This window comes from Ictidomys tridecemlineatus, chromosome 10, assembly GCF_052094955.1.
Source record: "Ictidomys tridecemlineatus isolate mIctTri1 chromosome 10, mIctTri1.hap1, whole genome shotgun sequence".
NCBI classification, from domain to species: domain Eukaryota; kingdom Metazoa; phylum Chordata; class Mammalia; order Rodentia; family Sciuridae; genus Ictidomys; species Ictidomys tridecemlineatus.
In genome coordinates this window covers 57,294,272-57,319,385 of record NC_135486.1, presented here as the reverse complement: position 1 = coordinate 57,319,385, position 25,114 = coordinate 57,294,272, and the positions used below count along the sequence as shown (strand labels likewise).

General features: G+C 41.7%; 1 protein-coding gene across 1 annotated transcript; it reads left to right on the top strand.

Moving 5' to 3' along the window:
* The first annotated feature begins 8,268 nt into the window (after positions 1-8,268).
* Becn2 (beclin 2) lies at positions 8,269-9,549 on the top strand. The gene has a single exon (XM_005326597.2). It carries the CDS (start codon positions 8,269-8,271, stop codon positions 9,547-9,549), a length of 1,281 nt encoding a protein of 426 aa, XP_005326654.1.
* The last annotated feature ends 15,565 nt before the right edge of the window (positions 9,550-25,114 follow it).

The window sequence follows — 25,114 nt, the reverse complement described above, 5'->3', positions numbered from 1 at the left end:
CTGGGGATTGAACTCAGTGCTTTACCACTGAGCCACATTCCCAGCCCTTTTTATTTTGAGACGGGATCTCTCGGAGTTGCTTGGGGCCTCCCTAGATTGCTCACACTGGCCTTGAACTTGTGATGCTCCTTCCTTAGCCTCCTGAGTCTGGGATTACAGGGATGGAACACTGCACCTGGAAAATCTGTTCATTTTAATGAAAAAGATTCTCAAGTGATTTCTCAGCTTTGTTATTATGACAGTGGGAAGGAAGGAGTTTGGGGTGAGACACAAGAATTAGTTGGCAACCCTGGCTGAAAGAGGCAGGAAAAGTAACAATTGAAGATGAGAGGACTTTGAATATTACTGGCTTCAAGGTCCCTATTTTATAATGTGAAAACCGAGATCCACAGAAATTGTCTGCAGCTGATTCTGAACAGAAACCACATCTACTGAAGCCTGGTCCGAGCTCTTCTGCCACATCAGCACAGAGTGGCCATCAAATGTCCTGATCTCCAAAAGCAGGAGGCAATAGGGCGGTGAAACTAACATCTTGGAGAAAGGAGAAGAACCTCTTAAACAGAGCCCACTGCGTGAAAGAGGAGGGTTGAGGGGAAATGTTTGGAGGTAGTGTGTAGGTTGTGTAGGGTCCTCAGGGTCAGTGTGGCTTAGGTATAAATAGAATAAATGTAAATAGGTATAAATAGAATCCTGTCTGTGAGCATGAACCATCTTAACAGGGACAATTTCAGGGCCTCGAGACTTGAGCCGCCTCCCAGAGACTTTTCTCTCCCTGCTGATGATTGTTAGGATGGTGAGCATAAAGGCCTGAGCTTGAGTATTGATGCTGCTGCTACCCATGCTCAGATAGCCCAGGGCTTGGGGTGCGGATAATTCTCACATACCCAAGTGAGTGAATGAAAATGTCATCTTTTAGGAATATCTAAAGGCATTCCTTGCAACAAGAGATCACAATCCAAAACAGGCATTAAAAAGTGGCTCCTACGTCATCAGTCCAAAGTTTTATTACTGGACGCAATAGCACATGCCTGTAATCTCAGCCACATGGGAGGCTGAGGCAGGAGAATCAAAAATTCAAGGCCTACTGCACCAATTTAGCAAGACTTTGTCCCAAAATAAAAAATAAAAAGGGCTGGAGATGTGGTTTAGTGCTTAAATGTCCTGGATTCAATCTCCAGTTTAAATACATATATATTTGAGTAACTATTATTGGAGAACTTTCCTGGAAAGAGAATCACCAGTATCTTTTAGTGGAGCAAGATATACCCATGTGGAATTATTTAAGTGTTATCATAGCATCTAGGAATCCTCTCATAGGATGAAGAAAAAAATAAATAAAGGAATAAAATAGATGCTGAGACAGATTTCAGTAATGTCCCAAGAGGTGCACAGTCCAGCAGATGGATACATCTATCAAATGCCATCTTCTAACATTAAATTGATGCATATGTAATACATTGGTGTAGGTAGTATCAACTCTCACAGGTAAGTTCTATTGGAAGAACATTTTGTCCTCCAATTAGCATGACCCCCCCAAAAAAAATTTATTTTATTTTATTTTTCCTTTTACAGTGTTGAGGATCAAACCCATGGCCTTGAGCATTCTAGACAAGTTCTCTATCATTGAGCTGGCCCCCCAACCCTTAGTGTTGATTATAAACAGTTAATAATCTGTGACTCATGCTAGTCAATGTGAATTTTTCCATTCATAGAAATTCTATGAATCCTTTTGCAAATAAAAACTACTTGTTTTATATGTGTAGCTTTGTTATAAATTTATACTTTATTTTTATGGCATGTTAGTAGCTAGAAGCCTCTGTGGTGGGAAATGGAAGCTCCTGACTTTTAGGATGAATATTTCCTCAAATTAGAAGTATGGAACCAAGGGTTGGGGTTGTGGCTTAGAGGTAGAGTGCTTGCCTAGCAGGTGTGAGGCACTGGGTTCGATCCCCAGCACCACATAAAAAAAATAAACAAAATAAAGGTATTCTTAAAAAATGTGGAACCAATCAATCCTTTATTGAACTGTTACTTCATAGTAAACACTGACTGAACACAGAGAAGGCACTGTGTGTATGTCATTGCCCATAATTATTACTGTGAGCAATTGCCAGCACTAAACCCATTTCACAGAGAGTAATTAAACAGACTATGTTTAAACGACTTCCCAAACTGGCAGTTGAACTGGAGCAGAAAGTCATAATCTTGGCTCTTTTGATAATTTGAGTCTTTAAAAAAAAATTCTTGTTCCAGATTGATCCAATTAACTCATCTGCTATCTTGCTGGCAAGGAGAATTTGAGAGGACACCTGGTTAGCCTGAAGCAAAACCCAATGAAATCAAGCTCAAAATTCCTTTTTAAATTTGCATATGTGAACCATCAGCTGGGCTCTCCTGTCCTCTTGAGTACCGCCTTCCCACTCTCTGGGACTCACATCTAGGCTGAAGGTTTCTGGCCTTCACTGCAGCAGCCCTTCCTCACAAGCTGGATTCTATGAAGTCAGAGTCTAGAACATTCTGAGGCCCATAAGGCAATTCAGCCTGGAAAAATTTTTTGTTAGGTTTTGTTTTTCATGCTTTTCAGTTATCATAAGATATATCTAGCATGAAAATGACCATTTTAACCACTTGTAAGTATACAGTTCTGTGACCTTAAAACATTCATACTAGCCAGGCGCGGTGGTGCACGCCTGGATTCCCAGCAACTCCAGAGGCTGAGGCAGGAGGATTTGAGTTCAAGGCCAGATCAGAGAACCTGGCTTAAAATAAAAAAATAAAAATATCTGGATGTGTAGCTCAGTGATAGATCCCTGGGTTTGTAATGCCAGATTCGTGGGACCCCAATAGACCTCCAGGAGCCGAATCTGTTGCAATCACACAAGAGTCTTTATTGCAAGCTGGAGCCTGGACTCACAACCGTTCCCGATGCATCAATCCCAGGGAATGAGTCCCGGTCCTTTGTCCAGTGAGATTTTATAGGTTTGGGGGGATACTCTATGTGTCACAACATCACACAGCAAATCATTTCACACTGCGGGAAAGTCAAACAACAACTCTTAACATTGATAGCACATTCACTGGCGGGAACAAGTTGGGTAGGGGTGATTGGTTAGTACAAGAGGGGGATTCCTTTGAACTGATTGGTTTAAGCCGTGAGGGGTGTACATGCTAAACTACATGGTTTCCCAACATGTTATCAACCACCATAAACTACTGGAGGGTCATCTGGCTTTCCAGGTATTTTCCCTGTCTCATGCTGATTGGTGGTTGCTAGGGGGTTGCTATGGGTCCTCACCTAGCCTAACTGAGTCAGGGACACCTGGCATTGTAGACCTCTCTTGTTATTTACAGACAAACAACTCAGCAGGGTGGGTATGTGCTTAGGAGTGCTCTGTGGGTTTTTCCAAGGACAAGGGTCATGCCCCCTTCCTTGGACAGGCTTTGCTCTGAGGTAAAGGCTGGTTTCTCAAAAATGGAGTCACATCAGTTTCTCAGGTTCAATCTTCAGTACCCCCCCCCCAAAAAAATCATATCATTTTTGCTACCATCACCAACATCTATCTCCCATAACTTTTTTAACTTCCTAAACTGAAACTTCATACCCTTTAAATAGTAACTCCCCATTTCTTCCTTGCCCCAGTCCCTGGAAACTTCTGCTTTGTGTCCCTGTGAATTTGACTGGGTACCTCAGATTAGTGGAATCATACAATATCTGTGTTTTTCTGACTGGCTCATTTCACTTAGCAAATGCTCTTCAGGTTCCTTCAAGATGTAGTATGTATCAGCATTTCCTTCCTTCTTTCTGCTGAATAATATTCTATTGTATGTATAGACCATGTTTTGTTTATCTATTTATCCATTAATGGATACTTGGTTGTTTCTGTGTGTGTGTGTGTGTGTGTGTGTGTGTGTGTGTGTGTGTGTATACACACATACCAAGTATTGAACCCAGGAGTGCTTAATAACTGAGGTACATATCAAGCCCTTTTTTATTTTGAGACAGTGTCTCACTAAATTGCTTAGGACCTTGCTAAGTTGCTGAGGCTGGCTTTGAACTTGTGATCCTTCTGCCTCAGCCTCCAGAGCCACTGAGATTTCAGGCATGCACCCATGTGCCTCGCTCCATACTTTAGACAATGTTGAATAATTCTGCTATGAATAAGGATGTACAGATCTTTAAAATTTTTAAAGGAAGCTTTTATTCACATTTACAAGTTTTACAAAAGGTCAATTATCTATAGAAAACACAGACTTTGGAGACTCTTGGAAGGCTAAGGAGGAAGATCCTGTGGTGTTAAAAAGGTAGGTCAGAGATCTAGGAATCAGAAGCCACTCTTCTATGGGTTCCAGAAGACTTTTTTTCCCCCCCTTTTAATGAAGACATGTAAAATGTAAAAAATGAAAACGCAGATGAGGACTGAAAAGATATTTTATTCTTGTTTAATCCTCTATTCTCCAAGATGGCGTCGGCTTCCTTTCCTTCTCCTCCTCCTTTTTTTTTTTTTTTTTTTTTTTTTGCCCTTTCTATCTTGAGACAGGGTCTTGCTAAATTGCTGAGGCTGGCTTTGAACTTGCAATCTTCCTACCTCAGGCTCCTAAACCACTGGGATTACAGATGTGCACCAGGGCACCCACGCTGCTTCATTCATTCTTCAAGGAAGAGTTTGAGCATCAAAGAGGTTAAGTAACCTGTTAATTATCCAGATCAGAACCCAACACTGTCTGACTCCAAAATACTATATCCCATGTCTGGAGGAGCCACAGGGCAGCTGCTTTAGGGTGGAGGAGAAGAAAGGTTACAGGTTGTGGGGAGCAAGTCCTCCATCATCCTCATCTGGCTTCCTCCACTACCTGTTGGATGCCGTGGTGCTTAACATTCCTTTGACCCCACCAGAACTGGAGTCCATTGACTGGACTGCCTTTTCATTACATTCACTGCTGTCTCTGCCAAACGTTGTCCTTTCCTCCCAGCAAGCATTTCTGTCCACCTCCTGACCTTCTCTACTTGTCACATCCCCCTTGTCTCCCTGATTTACTCTTGCTTGCTTGACCACACGCAGGTGACTATGGCTGGTGACTGATGGACACCCACCGCTGGCAGAAAATTGCACATGAACCTCTCAGTTGCCCATGAACTGACCAACAAGCATCCCGCTTCTCCTTCTTGGATCACCTCACTCTACTCAGAGGACTGTCACATAATATGTTGTTCCCATCCTCACATTTAGCTTTCTATTCCATGGGGATTAAATTTAGTGACATGGTAAGCATTTGTGACCTTGATAATAGGAGTTTTTATGGAGTGGTGAGAATAAAGACGGGTGGGTTTTAAGAGAGAAAGGAGCCAATCCCAGCAACATGGGAGGCTGTGGGTAGGAGGATTCCAGGTTCACAGCTGGTCTCAGCAATTTAGCAAGGCCCTAAGCAACTTAACAAGATCCTATCTCAAAAACAAAAAGTAAAAAAAATAAAAAGACTGGGGATGTAGTTCAGCAGTAAAGCGCCCCTGGGCTCAATCCCTAGTAACAACAAAAACAATTGTAAGGTCCTTGCTTAGCATTTGGGCTGCCATCTTAAGTGACAGCCCACCACCACCCCCAACCCAACCATTCTTTCCTGCCCAAGGGCGTATTACCACTCCCTTATATCAACCCCACCCTTAAAAGGCCAGCATTGGATCTGCCTGGCTGGAATCCCTGAGCCTGGCCCATAAAAGCCCTCCAATCCAAGCCTGTCCTGCCTTTCTCCCTCCATGGAGAGATGACCTTTATTTGTCAGCTCTGACAAATAAACTCGAGAATGTATCTCTGTCCTGGTCTCTCTCCATCTTTCATTTCTCACTCACACACTGGTCTCCTGCTTTCCAATTTTCCTTTCAAAAACAAAAAGAAAAAAGAGAAAGAAAAGAGTTGGAAACAACAGAGACAGCTTCAGACAATTTTCTCCAGAGCTTTGCAGCAAAAGAGCCCAAGGGAAACAGCAAGGTTTAAGGTCATTAATCTAGGTGCTGGCAATACAGTAATAAACAAAACTCTGTTCTGAAATATCCTTCAATCTACAGAACCCTCACAGTTGTTCCTTCCCCGACACTTAGGAATGAGATCTTATGAGGAGGTAGGAAATAGAGGGGAAATCTCTGCAAATGAGAAGGGATTTCCTTCCCCCTAGAGAGCAGCACTCCATCTCTCCACCCACTCCTTCACAGAAGAAGGGCTCACAAATGGATTCTGGACTACCCTGGAGGCATTATAGAGCTGGATTACCCTGAGTCTGAATTCCCACACCTTCCTTCCTCTGTTTCAGGCACCATCTCTCTGGGTTAACTCAACCTCAAAGTCAAGCCTGGCTTGGATTTCCATTTAATTTTAATAAAAGGGTATTTAAATAGGCTCAACTATTACAAATGAGTTTACTTCATTCTACCCTCAGGGATGAATCAGGATTTAGAACTGACCAGGCCATTGAAACTAGTTCCAATCTCATTCTGCTGTTGCCCAACCCTATTGGGAGAAGGTCAGGGTGAAGAAATGCAGATTTTGTAGAGATCCCACCCATCTGTGACCCTAGGCCTTAGACTCCTAGCAAACAATGAACCTCTGTTCTAAGCATTTTAAATAATTGATCTGTCTCCTAATCAATTTCAGGATTGACTTTCATGTTTGACCCACTTGTTCTGGGTAATACTGAATGACTCAAGTAAGAGGCTCTGCACTCAACTTGTAAAGAATGCTCATGTTACTGATTGGTTCAGGGAGATTTCAGAGAGGTCATGAGGGCTGAAGTCTTTTTGACTAATTATGGAATCTCTCTACACCTTCGTTTCGTTTCTTTTTCTTTCTTTCTTTTTTTATTTTTTAATTTAAGTACTAGGGATTAAACCTAGGGCCCCACATGTTAGGCAAGTACTCTGTCACTGAGTTGTACTCTCAGCCCTTTTTATTTTGAGACAGGATCTCACTAAGCTGTCCAGTTTCGCCTGGAACTTATGATTTCCTGCCCCCCTTCTGAAGTAATTGGGATTTCTAGGCCTGGGCCAGCACTGCCAACTGCACTTCAGTTTCTTTATTGTAAAGTAGAAATGTACTCCCTGTCTTCCCACCTTCCAGTGGTTTTGAGGGTCAGATAGAATAACTGCAGATTAGAAGCTCATACGGTTTTTAGAGCAAGTATTTCTGGCTAACATCCGTGGCCTCACTGGGTGGTTAACTGAAGAAAATCTCGACGTACTTGTCAACATTTGTGTTTGTTTTCTATTTTGACTAGTGTGTTAATCTTGTGAATTATAAAACAGCATATCTTTAGTCTCTGACTGAGGTGATGGCAAAATACATACCTCCAAACATTTTTTTTTTAATAGTGCTGGGATGGTACCCAGAGCCTTGTACATGCTAACCCCAAACTATTTTGATTCATCATTTCCATATATGCACATTGTATTTCTGTGTGATAAATACATTGGTAAATATTTCATCAGAGTAAAGAACCTACATTTGGAGGTCAAGGGAAGGCTTTCTGGTAGAAATGACATCTAACCTAGTCCTAAAGGATGAGTAGAAATTGGCCGGGAAGGAAGGGAAGGAAGTGTTTCAGGTAGAGAGCACAATATGATACATTGGAAGAAATAAAAGGCAGGGAGTATGCAGGAACCCAGAGAAGCCTATATCCAGAGAAGCAGCTGGCAAGATGGGCTGGGGCCTTGGTGTGATTAATTAAGATGATTGGACTTGCCAGGAATGGTGACTCATGCCGGTAATCCTAGCAGCTCAGGAGGCTGAGGCAGGAAGATCTCAAGTATAAGGCTAGTCTTAACAAGTGAGACCCCATACTCAAAATAAAAACAAGAAAGGGCTGGGATGTGACTCAATGGTAAAGTGCCTCTGGGTTCAATCCCCAGTAAGGAAAAAAAAAAAGGATTACACTTTATCTTAAGGTGAGATAAGAGTATTAAACATTTTAAGAAGGGAAGAGCCATAATCAGATTTTAGTTTTAGAAAGATTTAAGGTGTGCCTTAAAAATGTTTAAAGAGGGCAGTGAGATGATCAGATTTTCCTTGTAGAAAGACTCAGGAGTGGAAAAGGGGTGGGGGAGAGAGGATCACTTATCTATTAGGAAATCTACAGGTAACACCCGGAGGTTGCCGAGTGACATAATGAGATATGCATTTATAAAGACTCACCCTTCAAGGAAGAGCTTAAAAAGGTGCTGAATCGTAAACATCTGGAAAGCCAGGGAAAACTTCGACCCGAGGTAGAGTCAAGATGTCCAGGATGTCTTCCTTCCGCTTTGTGTGCCAGCGATGCAACCGGCCGCTGAAAGGTGATGAATCCATGGAGATGCCCAGCTCTGGGCAGGGGGAGCCAGGAGAAGCGCAAGAGGATGGTGCCCGTTCCATGGAGAAGACAGACGGTGGGGAGCCACAAGTCAGTGCCTCCAGAACCCTTCCTGATGATGTGGGGATGTCGGAGCAAAGCAGCAGCAATTTCATCTTGCTTGGTAAGATCACCTCCTTGAGAACTTTGAGTAGCATCCAGAAGACCACCGCAGAAATGTTTGACATCCTCTCTGGTCAAAAAGAGATGGATCTTCCACTGTGCGAGGAATGTACTGACAATTTTCTAAAGCAGCTGGATTCCCAAATTGCCCTCACAGAACTGGATGAACAGATCTATAGACGCTATCTGGAAACCAAGGTGCTGAAGGATGAGGACCAAAGAGAGACACTACAGATGGAGTTGCAGGCCCTGGAGCTGGAGGAGGCCAAGCTGGCCCAGGAGCTGAAGGATGTGGATGAGAACCATGCAAGAATAGCAGCGGATCTCAGGGCAGCCCAGGCAGAGACGGTGGAGCTGCAACTGCAGGAGAGACAGCATCTGAGGGACTTCAGTCATCTGAAGTGGCAGCAGCAGGAACTGTCCGACCAGCTGACAAGTGTGGAGAACCAGCTGTGGTACGCGAGTGTCCAGCTGGACCGGCTGAAGAAGACCAACATCTTCGATGCCACATTTGAGATCAGGGAGGAGGGAACTTTGGGTATCATCAATAACTTCAGATTGGGCCGCCTCCCCAGCGTCCCCGTGGGCTGGAATGAGATTAACGCTGCCTGGGGACAGGCAGCTTTGCTGCTCCTGACCCTGTCCAAAGCAATCGGGCTGCAGTTTCAGAGGTATCAACTCATGGCCTGTGGAAACCATTCCTATTTGAAGTCTTTAACCGGTGACTGTGCTGACCTGCCCCTGTTTGCTGATGGGAGAGAAAATGTTTTCTGGAATAATACCTTTGACCAGGCCATCTTGGCTTTCCTGGACTGCCTGCAGCAGTTCGAGGAAGAGGCTGAGAAACAGGCGGGGGATCTCTGCCTGCCCTACAGGATCCTCCTGGAGGAAGGCCTGATAGAGGACCCCACAGGCAGCGGGGAATGGTATTCTGTCAGGACTCATCTGAACACAGAGGAGCAGTGGACAAAGGCACTCAAGTTAATGCTTCTCAATTTGAAGAGAAGTCTTTCTTGGGTTTCCTCGAGGTACCATCAAAATCAACTCTCTTTCTAAATTATTGTGAAAATATCGTCAAAATGTAAAGTGAAAGAGCACAACGTGTTGAATTCAAAAGGCTAAACCTAGTATTAATTTAATATTGGCCAGAGCAAACCAAGTCATTGAGACTGGCGATGAGAGAGGGGAGGGGGCAATGAGGGAAGGGGGGGATGGTAAGGGAAAGGGAACAGCTTTCTTTCTCTTTCTATATATATTTTTTTGATATGGAAGATGGCACCCAGGGGCACTCTACCACTGAGCCACGTCTCCAGCCCTTTTTACTTGGGCACAGGGTCTTGCTCAGTTGCTGAGCCTGGCCTCCATCTTGGCAATCTTTCTGCCTCAGCCTCCCAAGGGGCTGGGATTACAGGTACATGCCATGGCTGAGGATTTCAATTTTTTGATGAACACTGGACAACTGTATGTAGTGGAACTTTGGGGGTCAGGGAGATATTCAAATCTTTTTTTTTTTTTTTTGAGTTTTTGTTGTGATGTAGAGTGTTAATTTTCCCCCTTTACTCCCTAAGAAACATTCAATAAATTATTATGTTTTCTTTCATGATTTAAAGAAGTCTGTCTTATTGGGCTGGGTCATTTTGTTGGGATTATCTTAAATCAATTAAAGGGTTGTGAGGCAAAGCCTTGCAGAAAGATAAAGACTGAAAAGGAGTGAATCAGAATTCTTGATTTTTTTTTTTTCTCATTTATTTTTTAGATGGGAGCGGGGATGGGGGGGTGGGGGTCTCAACATATAGTCCAGGCTGGTCTTAAACTCCTGGGCTCAAATAGTTCTCCCAAGTAGCTGGGATTATAGGCATGTGCCATCCAGAGGAATTTGGGGGTGGAGGTACCAGAATTGAACTTGGGGCACTGGACCACTGAGCCCTATTTTGTATTTTATCCTCAGCCCTATTCTGTATTTTATTTAGAGACGGGATCTCACTGAGTAGTTTGGCGCCTCACCATTGCTGAGGCTGACTTTGAACTTGATCCTCCTGCCTCAGCCTCCCAAGCCGCTAGGATTACAGGCATGTGCCACGGTGCCAGGCTCACATCCAGAGGAATTTTTTAAATGCAAACTCGTATCATGGCACGGTTCTGCTTCTCTTACTCTCAGAATAAAACCCCAAATGCATACCATGGCCTTCAGCCCTTGGTGACCTGCGCTGCCTGCTGCTCCAGGCACATAATATAGTTCTCTCCAGCTCTTTTCTCTTCCAAAACATGCCCAGTGTACTTCTTCTCTGTCTAGGCTCTTCCCTGTGCACGAATGTCTTCTAACCAATCTATAAAGTTATTTTTTTTTGGGGGGGGGTACTAGGGATTGGATCCAGGGGTACTTAACCACTGAGACACATCCCCAGCCCTTTTATTTTGAAACAGGGTCTCACTGAGTTGCTTAGGGCGTGACTAAATAGCTGATGCTGACCTCAAACCTGTGATCCTCCTGCCCCAGCCTCCTGAGTAACTGAGATTATAGGCATGTGCTACCACGCCCGGCAGTAGCCTTTCTTTCTTAATCTTAAAGGGAAAACTTTTTGGAAATACAAAATTTTTAGTTTGGGTGCAGGTATTTAACATGCACAAGGCCCTGGGTTTTATCACTAGCACTAAATAAATAAATAAATAGATAGATAGATAGATAAATAAATAAATAAGTAAAATTTTTTAAGAAGATAAAGAGAAAAAAATCAAGGAAAAAAAACTTTGGCCTGCGGAAACCATTCCTATTTGAAGTCTTTAACGGGTGACTGTGCTGACCTGCCCCTGTTCGCTGATGGGAGAGAAAATGTTTTCTGGAATAATACCTTTGATCATGTGATCAAGGAATTCAAGGAATATATGTTTCAGTGCTGGGGGTTGAACCCAGGGCCATCTTCTTCTCCTTCTCCTTCTTCTACTATCTTTTTTTTGTACGGGGGCAGGGGCGGGGGATTGCACCCAGGGTACTTCACCACTGAGATATGTCTCTACTGCTAAATTGCTGAGGTTGGGGGTGGGGTGGGGTGCATGCCTGCAATCTCCCAGTGGCTCAGGAGGCTAAGGCAAGAGGACTGCACTGTGGTTAAGCACTTCTGGGTTCAATCTCTGGTATAAATAAATAAACAAACAAATAGATAGATACCTGAGACTGGCCTTGAATTTACAATCCTCCTACTTCAGCCTCCCAAGACTTTGGGATTATAGGCAGGCACCACTGTACCTGTTTTCATGTTGTATGTTTTGTAACCTAATCTTTTTACTAAATATAAGAATTGTTATGAAATATTATACTATTCTTCTAAAACATCTACATACCTACTAGGGTATTCCATCACGTGCTTAGACTGTGTTTAACCAATCTCCTGCTGGAGTTTTCTGCTAACTCCCAAGCCTATGACAAGTTAACCACCTTTTTTTTTTTTTCCTTATTTTTTCACAACCACTTAGTATATAGGGGTTGTTCTGGGCACTATCTGAACTACAAAGTTAAATTATCTTTAAGGACTTAATAGTTGGTCCAGGTGTGGTGGTACACAGCTGTAATCCCAGAGACTCAGGAAGCTGAGGCAGGGGGATCTCAAGTTTGAGGCCAGCCTCAGCAATTTATTGAGACCCTAAGCAAATTAGTGAGACCCTGTCTCAAAAACGAAAGAAAGAAAAGAAAAATGCCTAGGGATGTAGTTCAGTGGTAAAATACTCCTGGATTTAGTCCCCAGTACCAATAAGTAAAAATAAAAATAAAAAAAGAAATTTGTTGGCTATTTTTAGATCAATACAAATTCCTTTCTAAGCAACCATTAGAAAAAAAAAATCTTAAAATAACTTAAATCATGAGCTATTGGAGTAACTTTGGAGTAACTGAGTAAACTGACACAAAGCTCTTGCACAGAAAATTAATTTGATGCAGTCTTTTGCACAGGTAATTGTGTTATCAATTCTTTCTAAACCAGAGATTGACAAACTTTTTCTGTAAAAGGCCAAACAGTAAATAAATATTTTAGGATTTGGGGATCATGGGTCTCTGTTCCAACTCCTCAATTATGTTGTTATAGTGTAAAAAGCAGAGAAAAGATGTAAATGAACATGACGTTCTCCATGTACTGAACAGGCCTCGAGCTGTGCTTGGTCCTTGGGCCATAATTTTCTTTGACCCCTGCTCTACAAAATAGGCCCTACCAAATCATAGGCTATGTCTATCTTGTTTGCAGTGGTGCCCCAGACTGTGCAATGCCTGCTACATAGTGACTGCACAATGAATGGACGAATGAAGAAACCACTATACTGAGTGATGGGATTATGGGGAAATTTTATTTTCTCCTTTGTGGTTTATTTCATTTGTTTATTTTATTTTATTTTATTTTATTTTGGTACTGGGGATGGAATCCCTGGGTTATTTTTGTTTATTTATTTTTCTAAATTTTATTTTGAGACATATCTTGATATATTACTGAGGATCTCACTGAATTGCTGAGGCTAGTCTTGAACTTGTGATCCTCCTACCTTTGCTTCCGGAGTTGCTGGGATTACAGGCATGTCACCACGGTAAACAATTATTCTCTAGTATACATGTATTTGACTTTTTTTTTTTTTTTTTGGTATTAGGGATTGAACTCAAGGGCTCTCGACCACTGAGTCACATCCCCAGCCCTATTTTGTATTTTATTTGGAGATGGGGGTCTCACTGAGTTGCTTAGTGCCTTGCTTCTGCTGAGGCTGGCTTTGAACTCGTGATCCTCTTGCCTCAGCCTCCTGAGCTGCTGGTGTCACAGGAAAGCAGGGAGCTAAAACTCCAAACCTTGGCTCTTGTGTTCCAGTGGAAGATTTCAAGTGAGACACCAAATGTCATGCAAGACGACTTTATTAGAAGTGACAGTGAGGTGAAAATAAAGTAGGTTTAAGCAAAAAGCACTCTCAAGGGAGAGAGTGGGCTGACTCCATCAGAAAACAATAAAGGAAACAATGCTGCCCCCGATTGTTCTATGGTTAATTTGAAAATTGAAGTCCTTCTTCAGCAACTTTCACCAATCAGATGTTTAATTCCTCCTTCCTGTCGAGCAGACGAGTTTTTGACCTTAGTTGATCCTCTCCGGAACTGTCATGATGGCCATCTATTTTGGGGCGGGGGGCTTCATCTTCAAATCAGTTCCATGTTCATGTGGTCAATGGGGTCAATTGCTGGTCAGAAGTTACCTTAGTGCACCTACACTACTAAAGAAATCTTCCTCCCCAGATAAATGGAGATACTTGTATCCATAATTCCTAGCTTCATATTATCATTAATAGACTATCAAGAGTTAGTCCCATTAATCCTTTTCTTTTGACATATTTCCCAATTAGCTCCTTTTGCTTCTGTTTCTTTTCTATAAATTATCACATTTTGCTTTCTTGTTTACTTTAGAAGTAGTTTAAAGAAAACCCTAAAATAATTTAAAGAACACCTGTGACCTTGCCTGCATTTCACTTCTCATTACTAGCTATTACCTAACACTGAGATTACAGGCTTGTGCCACCATGTCCAGCTTGTATTTGCTATTTTGTATAAAGTTTTTGTTTTATCTTTTAGTACTGATGCATGGACCCGGGGCGCTTGATCACAGAGCTATATTCCCACCCTTTTTTTATTTTGAGTCCGGGTATCTCTATGCTGCTGAGGGCCTTGCCAAATTACGGAGGCTAGCCTCAAACTTGTTATCCTCCTGTTTCAGCCTCCCAAATTGGGATTACAGGCCTGCACCATCATACCTGGCATGCATTTTGTTTTATAATAAAAAAAATGAAAGGGTGTGAAGAGACATACTGATTTAACTTCCTATTATATCATTCTGTTTCATTTGGAGACTATCCATCTCCACCTTCTGTCCCCATCCCAAAATTTCTCACAAAGACACACATTTTCCATCAAAATTACTTAAGTGGTAGAAACTTCTGGGCCAACAGATTTTAGTTCCTGAAAGTAAAAGATGAATCCATTTTAGGAACTGGGAGTGTAGCTCAGTGGTAGAGTATTTACCTAATATGCAGGAGGCCCTGCTGTGTTCTAGCCCCAATACCAAAAATAAGAAAATAAAAAATAAATTAGGGGCTGGGGATGTGGCTCAAGCGGTAGCGCGCTCGCCTGGCATGCGTGCGGCCTGGGTTCGATCCTCAGCACCACATACCAACAAAGATGTTGTGTCTGCCGAGAACTAAAAAAAAAAAAAAATATTTAAAAAAATTCTCTCTCTCTCTCTTAAAAAAAAAAAGGGACCAAAGGGGGGGGGGGATAAATTAGTTTTAATTAAGGAGAAGTTCTAGGTTTTGTTATATAAAGTAAAATCCCCAATAGCTGCACAGCAGTACCTAGGTTAAGAAATGCACTCCTTCAGGACTACCATAGACTCATGGAATCAGAATCTTCATTCTTAACAGAAAACATCTAGAATGAAGTGAAGAAGCAGTAGAACAGGTGGACCGCCAGGAGCAGGTGTGGAACTCAATGTGCTGCAAGGAAGAAAGTTATTACTGAGGGAGACAAGGGTGGAGATGCAGGAAAGAGCTCTGTTTTGGAGTGGCATCAATACCATGTCAAGGGGTTTTAATCTGTAGTCAGTGGGGAGCCGTTGAAACCCCACATCTACCACCGTGGCCGTGGCCGTGGCCAGACAAATCATGAGAAGCCCCAAGCTTGCAGTTTTAGAAAGGTCATAATAGAAGCAACATAAAGTATAGAGAACAGACTATTATTCAAGGCTGCAGCAGGAGGATCAAAAGTTCAAGACCAAACTCAGCAACTTAGTGAGAGCCTGTCTCAAAATAACAATCCATTTTAAAGACCTGGGGAGGGAACTCAGTGGTACAGCATTTGTCTAGCACCTACAAGGCTGTGGGTTCAAGCCCCAGGATAACAAAATACTAGTCCTAGGTGGTGACTCATGCCTGTACTTCCAGAGACTCTCCCAACACAAAACACCAGCAGCCCTAGAGGAACTGTGAATGGAATGTCAGGTACTGATTACCTAGAGCATTAAGATGTGAAAAGGGAAAAGAGAAAGATTACAGAACGTCCAAAAAAATTAGGAGTTTTTTTCACTGCGTCTAATAAGAATTTTCTAATAAGATTTAACTGGCAGTAGATAGAAAAGTGAAACAGGGTTAAGAGTGTGAATGTGACAATTCTTTGGAGACTTTTGACCACTGGGAGAAGGACATAAATGAAGCATAGGAATTTTGAAGCAAGGACCACCTTGAGAATTTTTATAAGCTAAGAGGAAGGAGGTTGGAGAGATTTTAAATATAGTGTTAAGGGAGTGTTAAAAGAGTTGGGGCTACCAATTAATCATGAGTTGACAATGGTAGAGGAGGAAGTAGAGTCTATTCAATGGTGGACGCCAGGCACTTGACCTGAAGACAACAGAACTGAAGTCACAGCACTGAGTACAAATGTACAGGCAAAGCCTCTACCAGGCCTCCACTTGTGGAGGGAGAAAGTGTCAGGCTGGCTGGTGGGAACAACAAGGAGCCTTCTGTTGGCTGCTTGCAGGGGCGGGTTGAGGAATGTTTCCTGATGAGCAGAACAGAAAGCACCTGGCTCTCAGGATGCACCTGGGACTCTCACCTGAGACGGATAACTAAAGGTGTTGGGCATCTGCAGTTAAGGCACCACTTAATGCCTTTCAGGTTACAGTCAAGACCTTGGCTGTAGCATTTGCCCTTTGAACCTATCAACTCATAATCATAAGAAGATGAAGGGATTATTCTTGAACAGGAGACAATATAGATCATTGAGATTAAGGAGAAGATGGAATAGGGAAGTGTGTTTGTTTGATAGATTTTTGATTTCTAAAGTGCTGGGGATCAAGCCCAGACATTTCAGGTGCACAGTACTGTACCCGGCTAAACCTGATACATACCAAAATTTGTCATAATTACAGCTGGACTGTCATCCTGGAGTGCTGGTGGCTGAGGCAGGAGGATTCAAGAGCAGCCTCAGCAATTTAGTGAGACACATTCTCAAATGATTAAAAAAAAAAAGGTGTGGGGGGGTGACAGTTCTGCAACTCAGCTGTAATGTGCCCTGGGTTCAACCCTTAGTACTTAAACAATTTTTTTTTTTGATCACATAAAGGACAATCTTAAATATTCTTAGAAACAGTCATTTTAGTAAATATATTCTAGGATAAAAAGTACTAAAATGAAATACTTAAATATTGTCTAGTAATTTTCTTTTTTTCTTTCTTCCTTTCTTGTTGGTTGGTTTTTGCAGTACTGGTAATTGAATCCAGGGGCCCTATATCACCGAACTATATCCCTAGTCCTTTTTAAAATTTTTATTTTAAGACAGTGTCTTCCTAAATTGCTGAGGGTGATTTTGAATCTGGCAATCCTCCTGCCTCAGCCTCCCAAGTTGCTGGGATTACAGTTGTGCACCACCACACTCAGCCATAGTAGCCAACTTAAAGGAGCTCCCAGTAGCCAAATTTGTGACAGTTTGAGCATCAAGAATAAAAAGAGGTTGTAAGACGTTGCAAAAAAGAAGTCCATGAATCCTCACTGATCCTAGAAATGGGAGGAAACAATATTCACTTGTCATAAGTTGACTAATATGGCAGATTCTTGCCTTGAAATTCACTGGGGAAATGATGAAGATGAAGCCAGCCAGCCCTTTGTTTTTTTAGGAGAAACAGCAATTGAACTCCAGATAAAAGAAATTCTTAGAGGACTAGAGAGACAGCTCAGTTGATAGATTGTTAACCTTGCATGCACAAGGCCCTGGGTTCAATCCCCAGCACCACCACCAAAAAAAAAAAAAAAAAAAAAAAAAAAAAAGGGACCTAGAACTAGAAAGCAGCCATTTTGTAGCCCTGGGGAGTGACTGACTCAGGTATGAATGACCCAAAGCTGCTGGATGAGAACCCTGGGGAGAGGACATTTGTACCATATGTGAAGCATCCCACAGATGAATGACTGGCTCATCCACACTCTTCTAGTTTTTTAATTTTTTGTTTTATCTTATATTTTTAGAAATAGAGTTCCAGCTGGTCTAGACCTTCTGAACTCAAGCTATCCCAAGTAGGTGGGACTACAGGTGTGCACTAACAAACCTGGCTCCATGATCCTTATAATGGAGACATTTTCTGTCTACACTTTAACCACCTTCTCAAAATTTAAAAAAAAATTTTTTCCAATAGCATTGAGTTTTATTCATTCTTATATGAAATAATACCTGCTTAGCTTCTCAAATTTAACAAGACTAATAGTGAGGTGATCTATTTAATATTTAATATATCTTCTGACTGGTATATTAACCTCATTATTTCTCACTAGTATTCTTTTTGTAAAATTCTGATTTGTTATACATGATGGCAGAATGTAATTCATTTCATATTATACATATAGAGCACAATTTTTCAAGACACTGATTGTACACAGGGTATTTTCACACCATTCATGTCTTCATACATGTACTTAGAGTAGTGATGTCTAACTCATTCCACCATCATTTCTACCCTCTTACTCCCTCTTTTCTCTTCTTCCCCCTCATCATATGAGGATGCATTTGCATCCTCATATCAAAGAAAACATTTGGCCTTTGTTTTGTTTTTGGGATTGGCTTGCTTCACTTAGCATTCATTATATTCTCCAACTTCACCCATTTACCTGCAAATGCCATGATTTTATTCTCTTTTAATGCTGAGTAGTATTCCATTGTGTATATATACCAAAGTTTCCCTATCCATTCATCTACTGAAGGGCATCTAGGTTGGCTCCACAGTTTAGCTATTGTGAATTGTGTTGCTATAAACATTGATGTGGGTGTGTCCCTGGAGTATGCTGTTTTTAAGTCCTTTGGGTATAGACCGAGAAGAGGGATAGCTGGGTCAAATGGTGGTTCTATTCTCAGTTTTCCAAGGAATCTCCATACTGTTTTCCATATTGGCTGCACCATTTTGCAGCCCCACCAGCAATGGATTAGTGTGCCTTTTCCCCCACTTCCTCGTCATCACCTGTATTCTTTTTGTAAATTTTTGACATAGGTGTCTTACTATGTTGCCCAGACTGGTCCCAGACTCCTGAGCTCAAGAGATCCCACCTCAGTTTCCTGGCTAGCTGGGATTACAGGCACATGCCACTATACTTGGCATTTATAAAGTATTCTTGCAAAAAAAAATGGATTTAAATCTTACTAAGCCCTTAGACCTATTTTCCAGTTTACTGAAACAAGCTAAACGCTATCACAAAGAAATAATCAGATTAATCCAGAACATGAAATTTTCTATAAGGCAACTAACCTAATTTCCAAATTGCAATTTTTTTTAAGTGGGAAGAATATATCAGATTAAGAGAGATAAATGAAGTATAAAAACTGAATATCATGAAAAGTTAAAAAAAGAAAAAAAAAGCAGCCCCTCACTGCTGGCAGCTGAGCTGGCCTGACTCCAAGGACCAGACCACGGGGCTCTCCTGTTGAACACAGACCATTTCACAGAATGCCAGAAGACAGGGTCGCCCTCTAATCCTAAAAACAGACAAAAACAAGAACATTGTGCAAACCACAGACCCGACCAACATTCCCTTTGTCTGCATTGTTTCCCTTGCTTCTAGTTAAGATAACCATAAAATTACTCCTGCTTTTTGACAGGACCCAATCCAGAGCAAAACCCTGTTTCCTTGAACTCTCCCCCAAATCCACTAACACAAGCCACAGCCCTATGTGCCCTGACTCAAGCTGTAAACAGATCCGTCTAATATGTTTTGTCTTTCTACCCTGCCAAGCAGACCTTCAAAATTACCTGGAAGGTCAGATTCTTTCCTTTTTTTTTTTTTACCCCCTTGGTACTGGGGATTGAACCCAGGGGGTGCTTTACTGCTAAGTCTTTATTATTCTGAGACAGGGTCACTAAGTTTCTGAGGGTCTCCTGAAATTGCTGAGGCTGGCCTTGAACATTTTTTTTTTAAGAGAGAGAGAGAGAATTTTTTTAATATTTATTTTTTAGTTTTCGGTGGACACAACATCTTATTTTATTTTTATGTGGTGCTGAGGATCGAACCCAGCACCCTGCACAGGCGAGTGCACTACCACTTGAGCCACATCCCCAGCCCAACTTTTTTTTTTTTTTTTAAAAACCAGGGATCAAATCCAGGGGGGCTTAACCACTGAGCCACATCCCCAGCCCTTTTTAAATATTTTATTTAGAGACAGGGTCTCACTGAATTGCTTAGGGATCGCTAAATTGCTGAAGTTGAATTTGCAGTCTTCCTGCCTCAGCCTTCAGAGCCGCTGGAATTCCAGTTATGGGCCACTGGGCCCAACTGACCTTGAATTTTTTTTTTTTTTGAATTTTTTAATATTTATTTTTTAGGGTTTTTTTTTGGCGGACACAACATCTTTGTATGTGGTGCTGAGGATCGAACCCGGGCCACAAGCATGCTAGGCGAGTGCACTACCGCTGGAGCCACATCCCCAGCCCGGCCTTGAATTTTTAATCCTTCTGCCTCAGTCTCCAGAGATACTGGGATTATAGGGGTGTGCCCCTGTGTCTGGCTGGAAAGCCAGTTTCAGATTTGGAATTCTTGAACACTTTGAAGTCCAGACTGAGACACACCATGTGGGATGATCTTTCCTCATCTTTCCATCCCTGGCGTCATTCCACAAGGCAAAGAGCAGCTCAGGCTCCCATATGGACACCACAGGTCTCGTGCCCAAGGTCCATCCACAGCTCTGCCATCTGCAGCCCGTCTGGGTCAGAGGTGCACACCAGCAGCATGGCCAGCCTTGAGAAAATGGAGCAGGGAAGAGGTCTGTGTAGTTCCTGACATGGGCATTGGGCCACTTGTGCAGAGAGTACAGGGTCCAGGACATCTGGACGATGTTCTTAGAAGGGAAGGCTCCCGGTGGTCCTGTTAAACCTTCCCAAATGGGGAGGATTATTGTGAAAGGAGGCCAGAATGCTTTGTGCTAAAGCACAGGGAGGAGCTGGAGATACAGTTCAGTGGGAGATCACTGCACAAGGCTCTGGGTTTGATTCCTATTTTTAAAAAGTAAAAGTAAGGCACAGGGAGGCCCTTCTTATCTAGTATTGATTTTATCAATCTATATTCCCATCAAAGATGACTATTGCCTCCTGGCATAACTGAACACTAGATACTAATTATTAATGCATTACATGTGAAAAAAAATTTCCAGTGTTGTTTCAAGCTGGATTTCTATAATTGTTAGACATTTTTGCATCTACTCCTCACTGGATCTCCTATTTGCTGGACTAAGACCATTTTAATTTTATACTTGTTGAAAATCAGTCAGGCCCAGTGGCGCACACGTGTAATCCCAATGACTCTAGAGCTGAGGCAGGAGGATGGAAAGTTTGAGGCCATACTCTGCAATTTAGTCAGAACTTCTCTCAAAATAAGAAATTTTTAAAGAAAGACTGGGGGTGTACAGCATCCCTGAGATCAATGCTTATCACTGAAAGTAACAAACAAAAAGTTTAACTTCAGTTTTAGAGTTTTTTTTTTTTTTTTAAAAAGTGAAGACAATGCAAAAAAGTCTGACTTATTATGGTTTAATTTCTCCTTCCCTAGAATATCTAGACCTTGATGGTAAGTCATGTGAATTGAAAAAAAGAACTCGAGTTCAGCTGGGGATACCAAGTCAGCTGTGGCAAAGACTGTGTGACTTGTTGGCCACTGTTTGACTTTTGAAAGACATGGACAGTGGGGAGGGGAAAGAGTGACTAATGCCTGGAAACCAGATGGAATGGAGGGATTTCTTGACCAAAAAGTCAGGGATCATTCTTCTCTTTGACACTTAATATCGTTAATATTAAATATTTCATGTTGTTGGGTGCCATTGTCTAAATATAATAACATTAGACTTTTGTTTTTGTTTTGGTACTTGTATTGAACCCAGGGGGGCTTTACCACTGAGCCACATCCCTAGCCCTTTTTTATTTTTTTATTTTGAAACAAGGCCTCACCCTAAATTGTTTAGGGCTTTACTAAATTGCTGAGACTGGCCTTGAACATGTGATCCTCCTGCAGCAGCCTCCAGTTGCTGGAATTACAGGCATGCATCACTGCCATTTTTTTTTTTTTAAAGAAGCTAAACAAAAGAATAGTAGTAGTACCTCAATATGTGTTAGTGCTATTCTGAGAACTTTTACAGGTGTTATTTCATTTATTCTTTTTTTTTTTTAAGAGAAAGAGAGAGGGAAAGAGAGAAAGAATTTTAATATTTATTTATTTATTTTTAGTTTTCAGTGGACACAACATCTTTGTTGGTATGTGGTGCTGAGGATAGAACCCGGGCCGCACGCATGCCAGGCGAGCGTGCTACTGCTGGAGCCACATCCCCAGCCCATTTCATTTATTCTTTACATGAAGTTCTAGATGACATAGCAAGCTCTCCAAGTTATACCCTTAGTATTTATTGAGCACCTACTACTGTTGAGTCTAGTTGCCACTGATATGCCAAGAGAAGAAAGCCACAGTCCTTGTCTTTTAGGAGTTGTTGTTAAGGCAATACAATATAAGGTGAGTGTGGCAGCAAAGAATTATAATTCAGCAACTTAGAAGACTGAGGCAGGAGAATCACAAGCAATTTATTAAAATCCTGTCTCAAAATTTTACAAAAAAAATCTGGGCACAGCATTTTGGAAAGCTGAGGCAGGAGAATCACAAATTCAAAGCCAGGCTCACAACTTAGTGAGGCCCTAAGTGACTCTCTTTAAATAAAATATAAAAAGGGCTGGGGATGCGGCTCAGGGGCTGAGTGCCCTTGATTTCAATCACCAGTACCAAAAAGAAACATTTTTTTAAAAAAGGAGATAAGATGTATTGGCCAAAGTATATTGTTATATTGTGTGCATTTATAAATAAGTAACAACAAATCCCATCATTATGAACAACTATAATGCAGCAGTAAAAAAAAATGTGGGAAGAAAAGATGTATTGTATTATACATCTTATATAATTGTGAAGAAAAAAAGCCACAATTTTTTGTCTTGTTTTTTTTTTTTTTTTTCCTGAGACAAGTTCTGAGTCCCTGTGGCCGGATGCGGCAACAAGTTTTTGGTATGTTGCACAGCTTGGCCTCCAGTGATCCTCTTGGGCTCAATTGATCCTCTTGCCTCAGCCTCCTGAGTAACTGGATTGTAGGATACCAGTGTGCCTGACTGAAAAAAAACTATTAATTTTGACCATGTAAAATTTTAAAATAAAAATTTAGATGACCAATCCTATTGTAAATATAAGTAACAGGAAAACTAGGGTGGAGGGATATCTTTGTAACCTATATGATAAGTTGATATTATTTTCTCTCTTTTTTTTTTTTTTTTTCAGTACTGGTAATTGAACCCAGGGTGCTTCAGCACTGAGATATATCTCCAGCTTTTTTTATTATTTTTTATTTTTTTGAGGCAGGATCTCTCTAAGTTGCTTAGGGCCTTATTAAGTCGCTGTGGCTGGCTTTAAACTTGACATTTTTCTGGGAGAATAGTCATGGGCCACGGTGCCTGGCAGGAAAATTTCTTTTGAAGCCTATTGTTTTCATAATTACAATCTGAAATCTCAGCTATGTTACTCTTCTCAGGTTTGTTCCCTGCTATTTGTCCATTTACTGGATTTCTCTTGTATATAAGATTTTGAGGTAGGTACTGCCATTTCATGGAGAGCCTGATTACAGTTGGTTTCTCACCAAATGTCACTCAGGTCAGAGCTTCTTAAAGCAGATTGGATCAAGTCACTTTAGTCCAGGTTTAGTGTCAAGTCCTTCCTGGGCAGTATGGCCACTGTTTTTTTCCTTCCTATCCAATGGAAAAGTGGCCTAATTATGGGTGATGTGTGTCCTTATTGCTCCTGGCAATGGTAAAATCAATTTGACAAGTATGTTTTGAGCAAATACCTTGGCTCAGCACTGTCCTGGGGAGCTGAAATGTTTGATGAAGAGCCAGGGTTTTGTAATCAGGTGAATCTAGTTTCTTTCTTTCTTTCTTTCTTTCTTTCTTTCTTTCTTTCTTTCTTTCTTTCTTTCTTTCTTTCTTTCTTTCTTTCTTTCTTTCTTTCTCTCTCTCTCTCTCTCTCTCTCTCTCTCTCTCTCTCTCCCTCCCTCCCTCCCTCCCTCCCTCCCTCCCTCTCTCTCTCTCTCTCTCTCTCTCTCTCTCTCTCTCTCTTCAATATTGGGGATTGAACCCAAGGTTGCTGAGTATGGCCTTGAACTTGTGATCCTCCTTAACCTCCTGAGTCACTGGGATTAAGGTGTGTGCCACTGCACTCCGCAGACAAATCTAGTTTCAAAACATGATCTTGTCAGCTGGGCCTGTAATCCCAGTGATTTGGGAGGCTGAGATAGGATCACACGTTCAGCCCAGCCTCAGCAATTTAGACAGGCCCTAAAAGCAATTTAGTGAGATCCTGTCTCAAAATATAAAAAGAAAAAGGGCTGGGGATGTGGCTCAGTGGTAATGGGCCCCTGGGTTCAATCCCCAGTACCAAAAAAAAGAAGATGAGCTTGCCATTGTGCCTCTGAGAAGTTTCTTAAATTCTGGGTCAGTTTCTTTATCTGTTATATCTGATCAGGCAGCTTTGAAAGATCCAAATGCAGGTCCCTACACCCACGTATCCATACCAAAGTAATCTGGAAGAAGAATCTGGAAATCAGAGGGCCTATCGAGAGCCTCCAAGAGTAAGGATCACAAAAAGATATCACTAGTTATCCCAGAGTCTGCCAATCTCCTGGGGCTCTTTTCACTTGAACTTTGTGTCTCTTTGCTTATCTATAAAATAGGAATGACAACTATTCTTACTTCAAAGGATTATTAAGAAAGTTAAATGAGATAACCCATGTGAAGACCTTAGAATCAAACTGGCACTTAATGAAGAACTAATACTGTTTTTTTTTCTTAATTTTTATTTTATGTCTTACATAATGGAATTAGCATGTTCAAAAATGTTTAAGGAGAGAAATCGTTGCTAACCTTTTGATTCAGAGACTTTAGAACATGAGAGCATGAAATAGGCAAGAGACCAAAAACAAGATAATAATAATCAACACACACCAAAGACATTTACCTTACTCAACCCTAAATAAATGCATATGACCACAAAGTAAAATAAACATTTCCCACTTAATAAGTGCTATGGTTTGGGTAAGTGCCCCCCCTGAGGCCCATGTATGAGAGGTTTGGTGGCCATCTGTGGTAATATTGGGAACCCGAGTAGAACTGGACAGACTGTGGAACTTTTACCAGGTGGGTTTAGCGGGAGGAAGTTAGGTCACTGGGGGACACTGGGCCCTCAGCCTTTTCCTCCTTCTTTCTTTCACTTTCCTGGTCACCATGAAGAGAACAATCTCCTCCATCACAAGCTCTGGCGGTGGAATTCTGTGCTGCTGTAGGCCCAAAGCAGGGGCCAATCAGTGATGGATTAAAACCTCCAAAACTGAATAGCAACATCCAATCTGAGATTCAACTATAGCAACAATTGTTGCCAGTTTGGTTCCAGAGCTTCCTGGCTCTGGTCACTTACTCTTGCTATGATAGGCTGCCTCATCACAGGATCAGTAGCAAAGGGGCCAACCAACATGTACTGAAACCTACAGAACTGTGAGCCAAAATAAACCTTT

Coding starts and splice junctions, on each gene's coding strand:
- Becn2 (XM_005326597.2), top strand. CDS start 8,269: ATGTCTTCCTTCCGCTTTGTGTGCCAGCGATGCAACCGGCCGCTGAAA.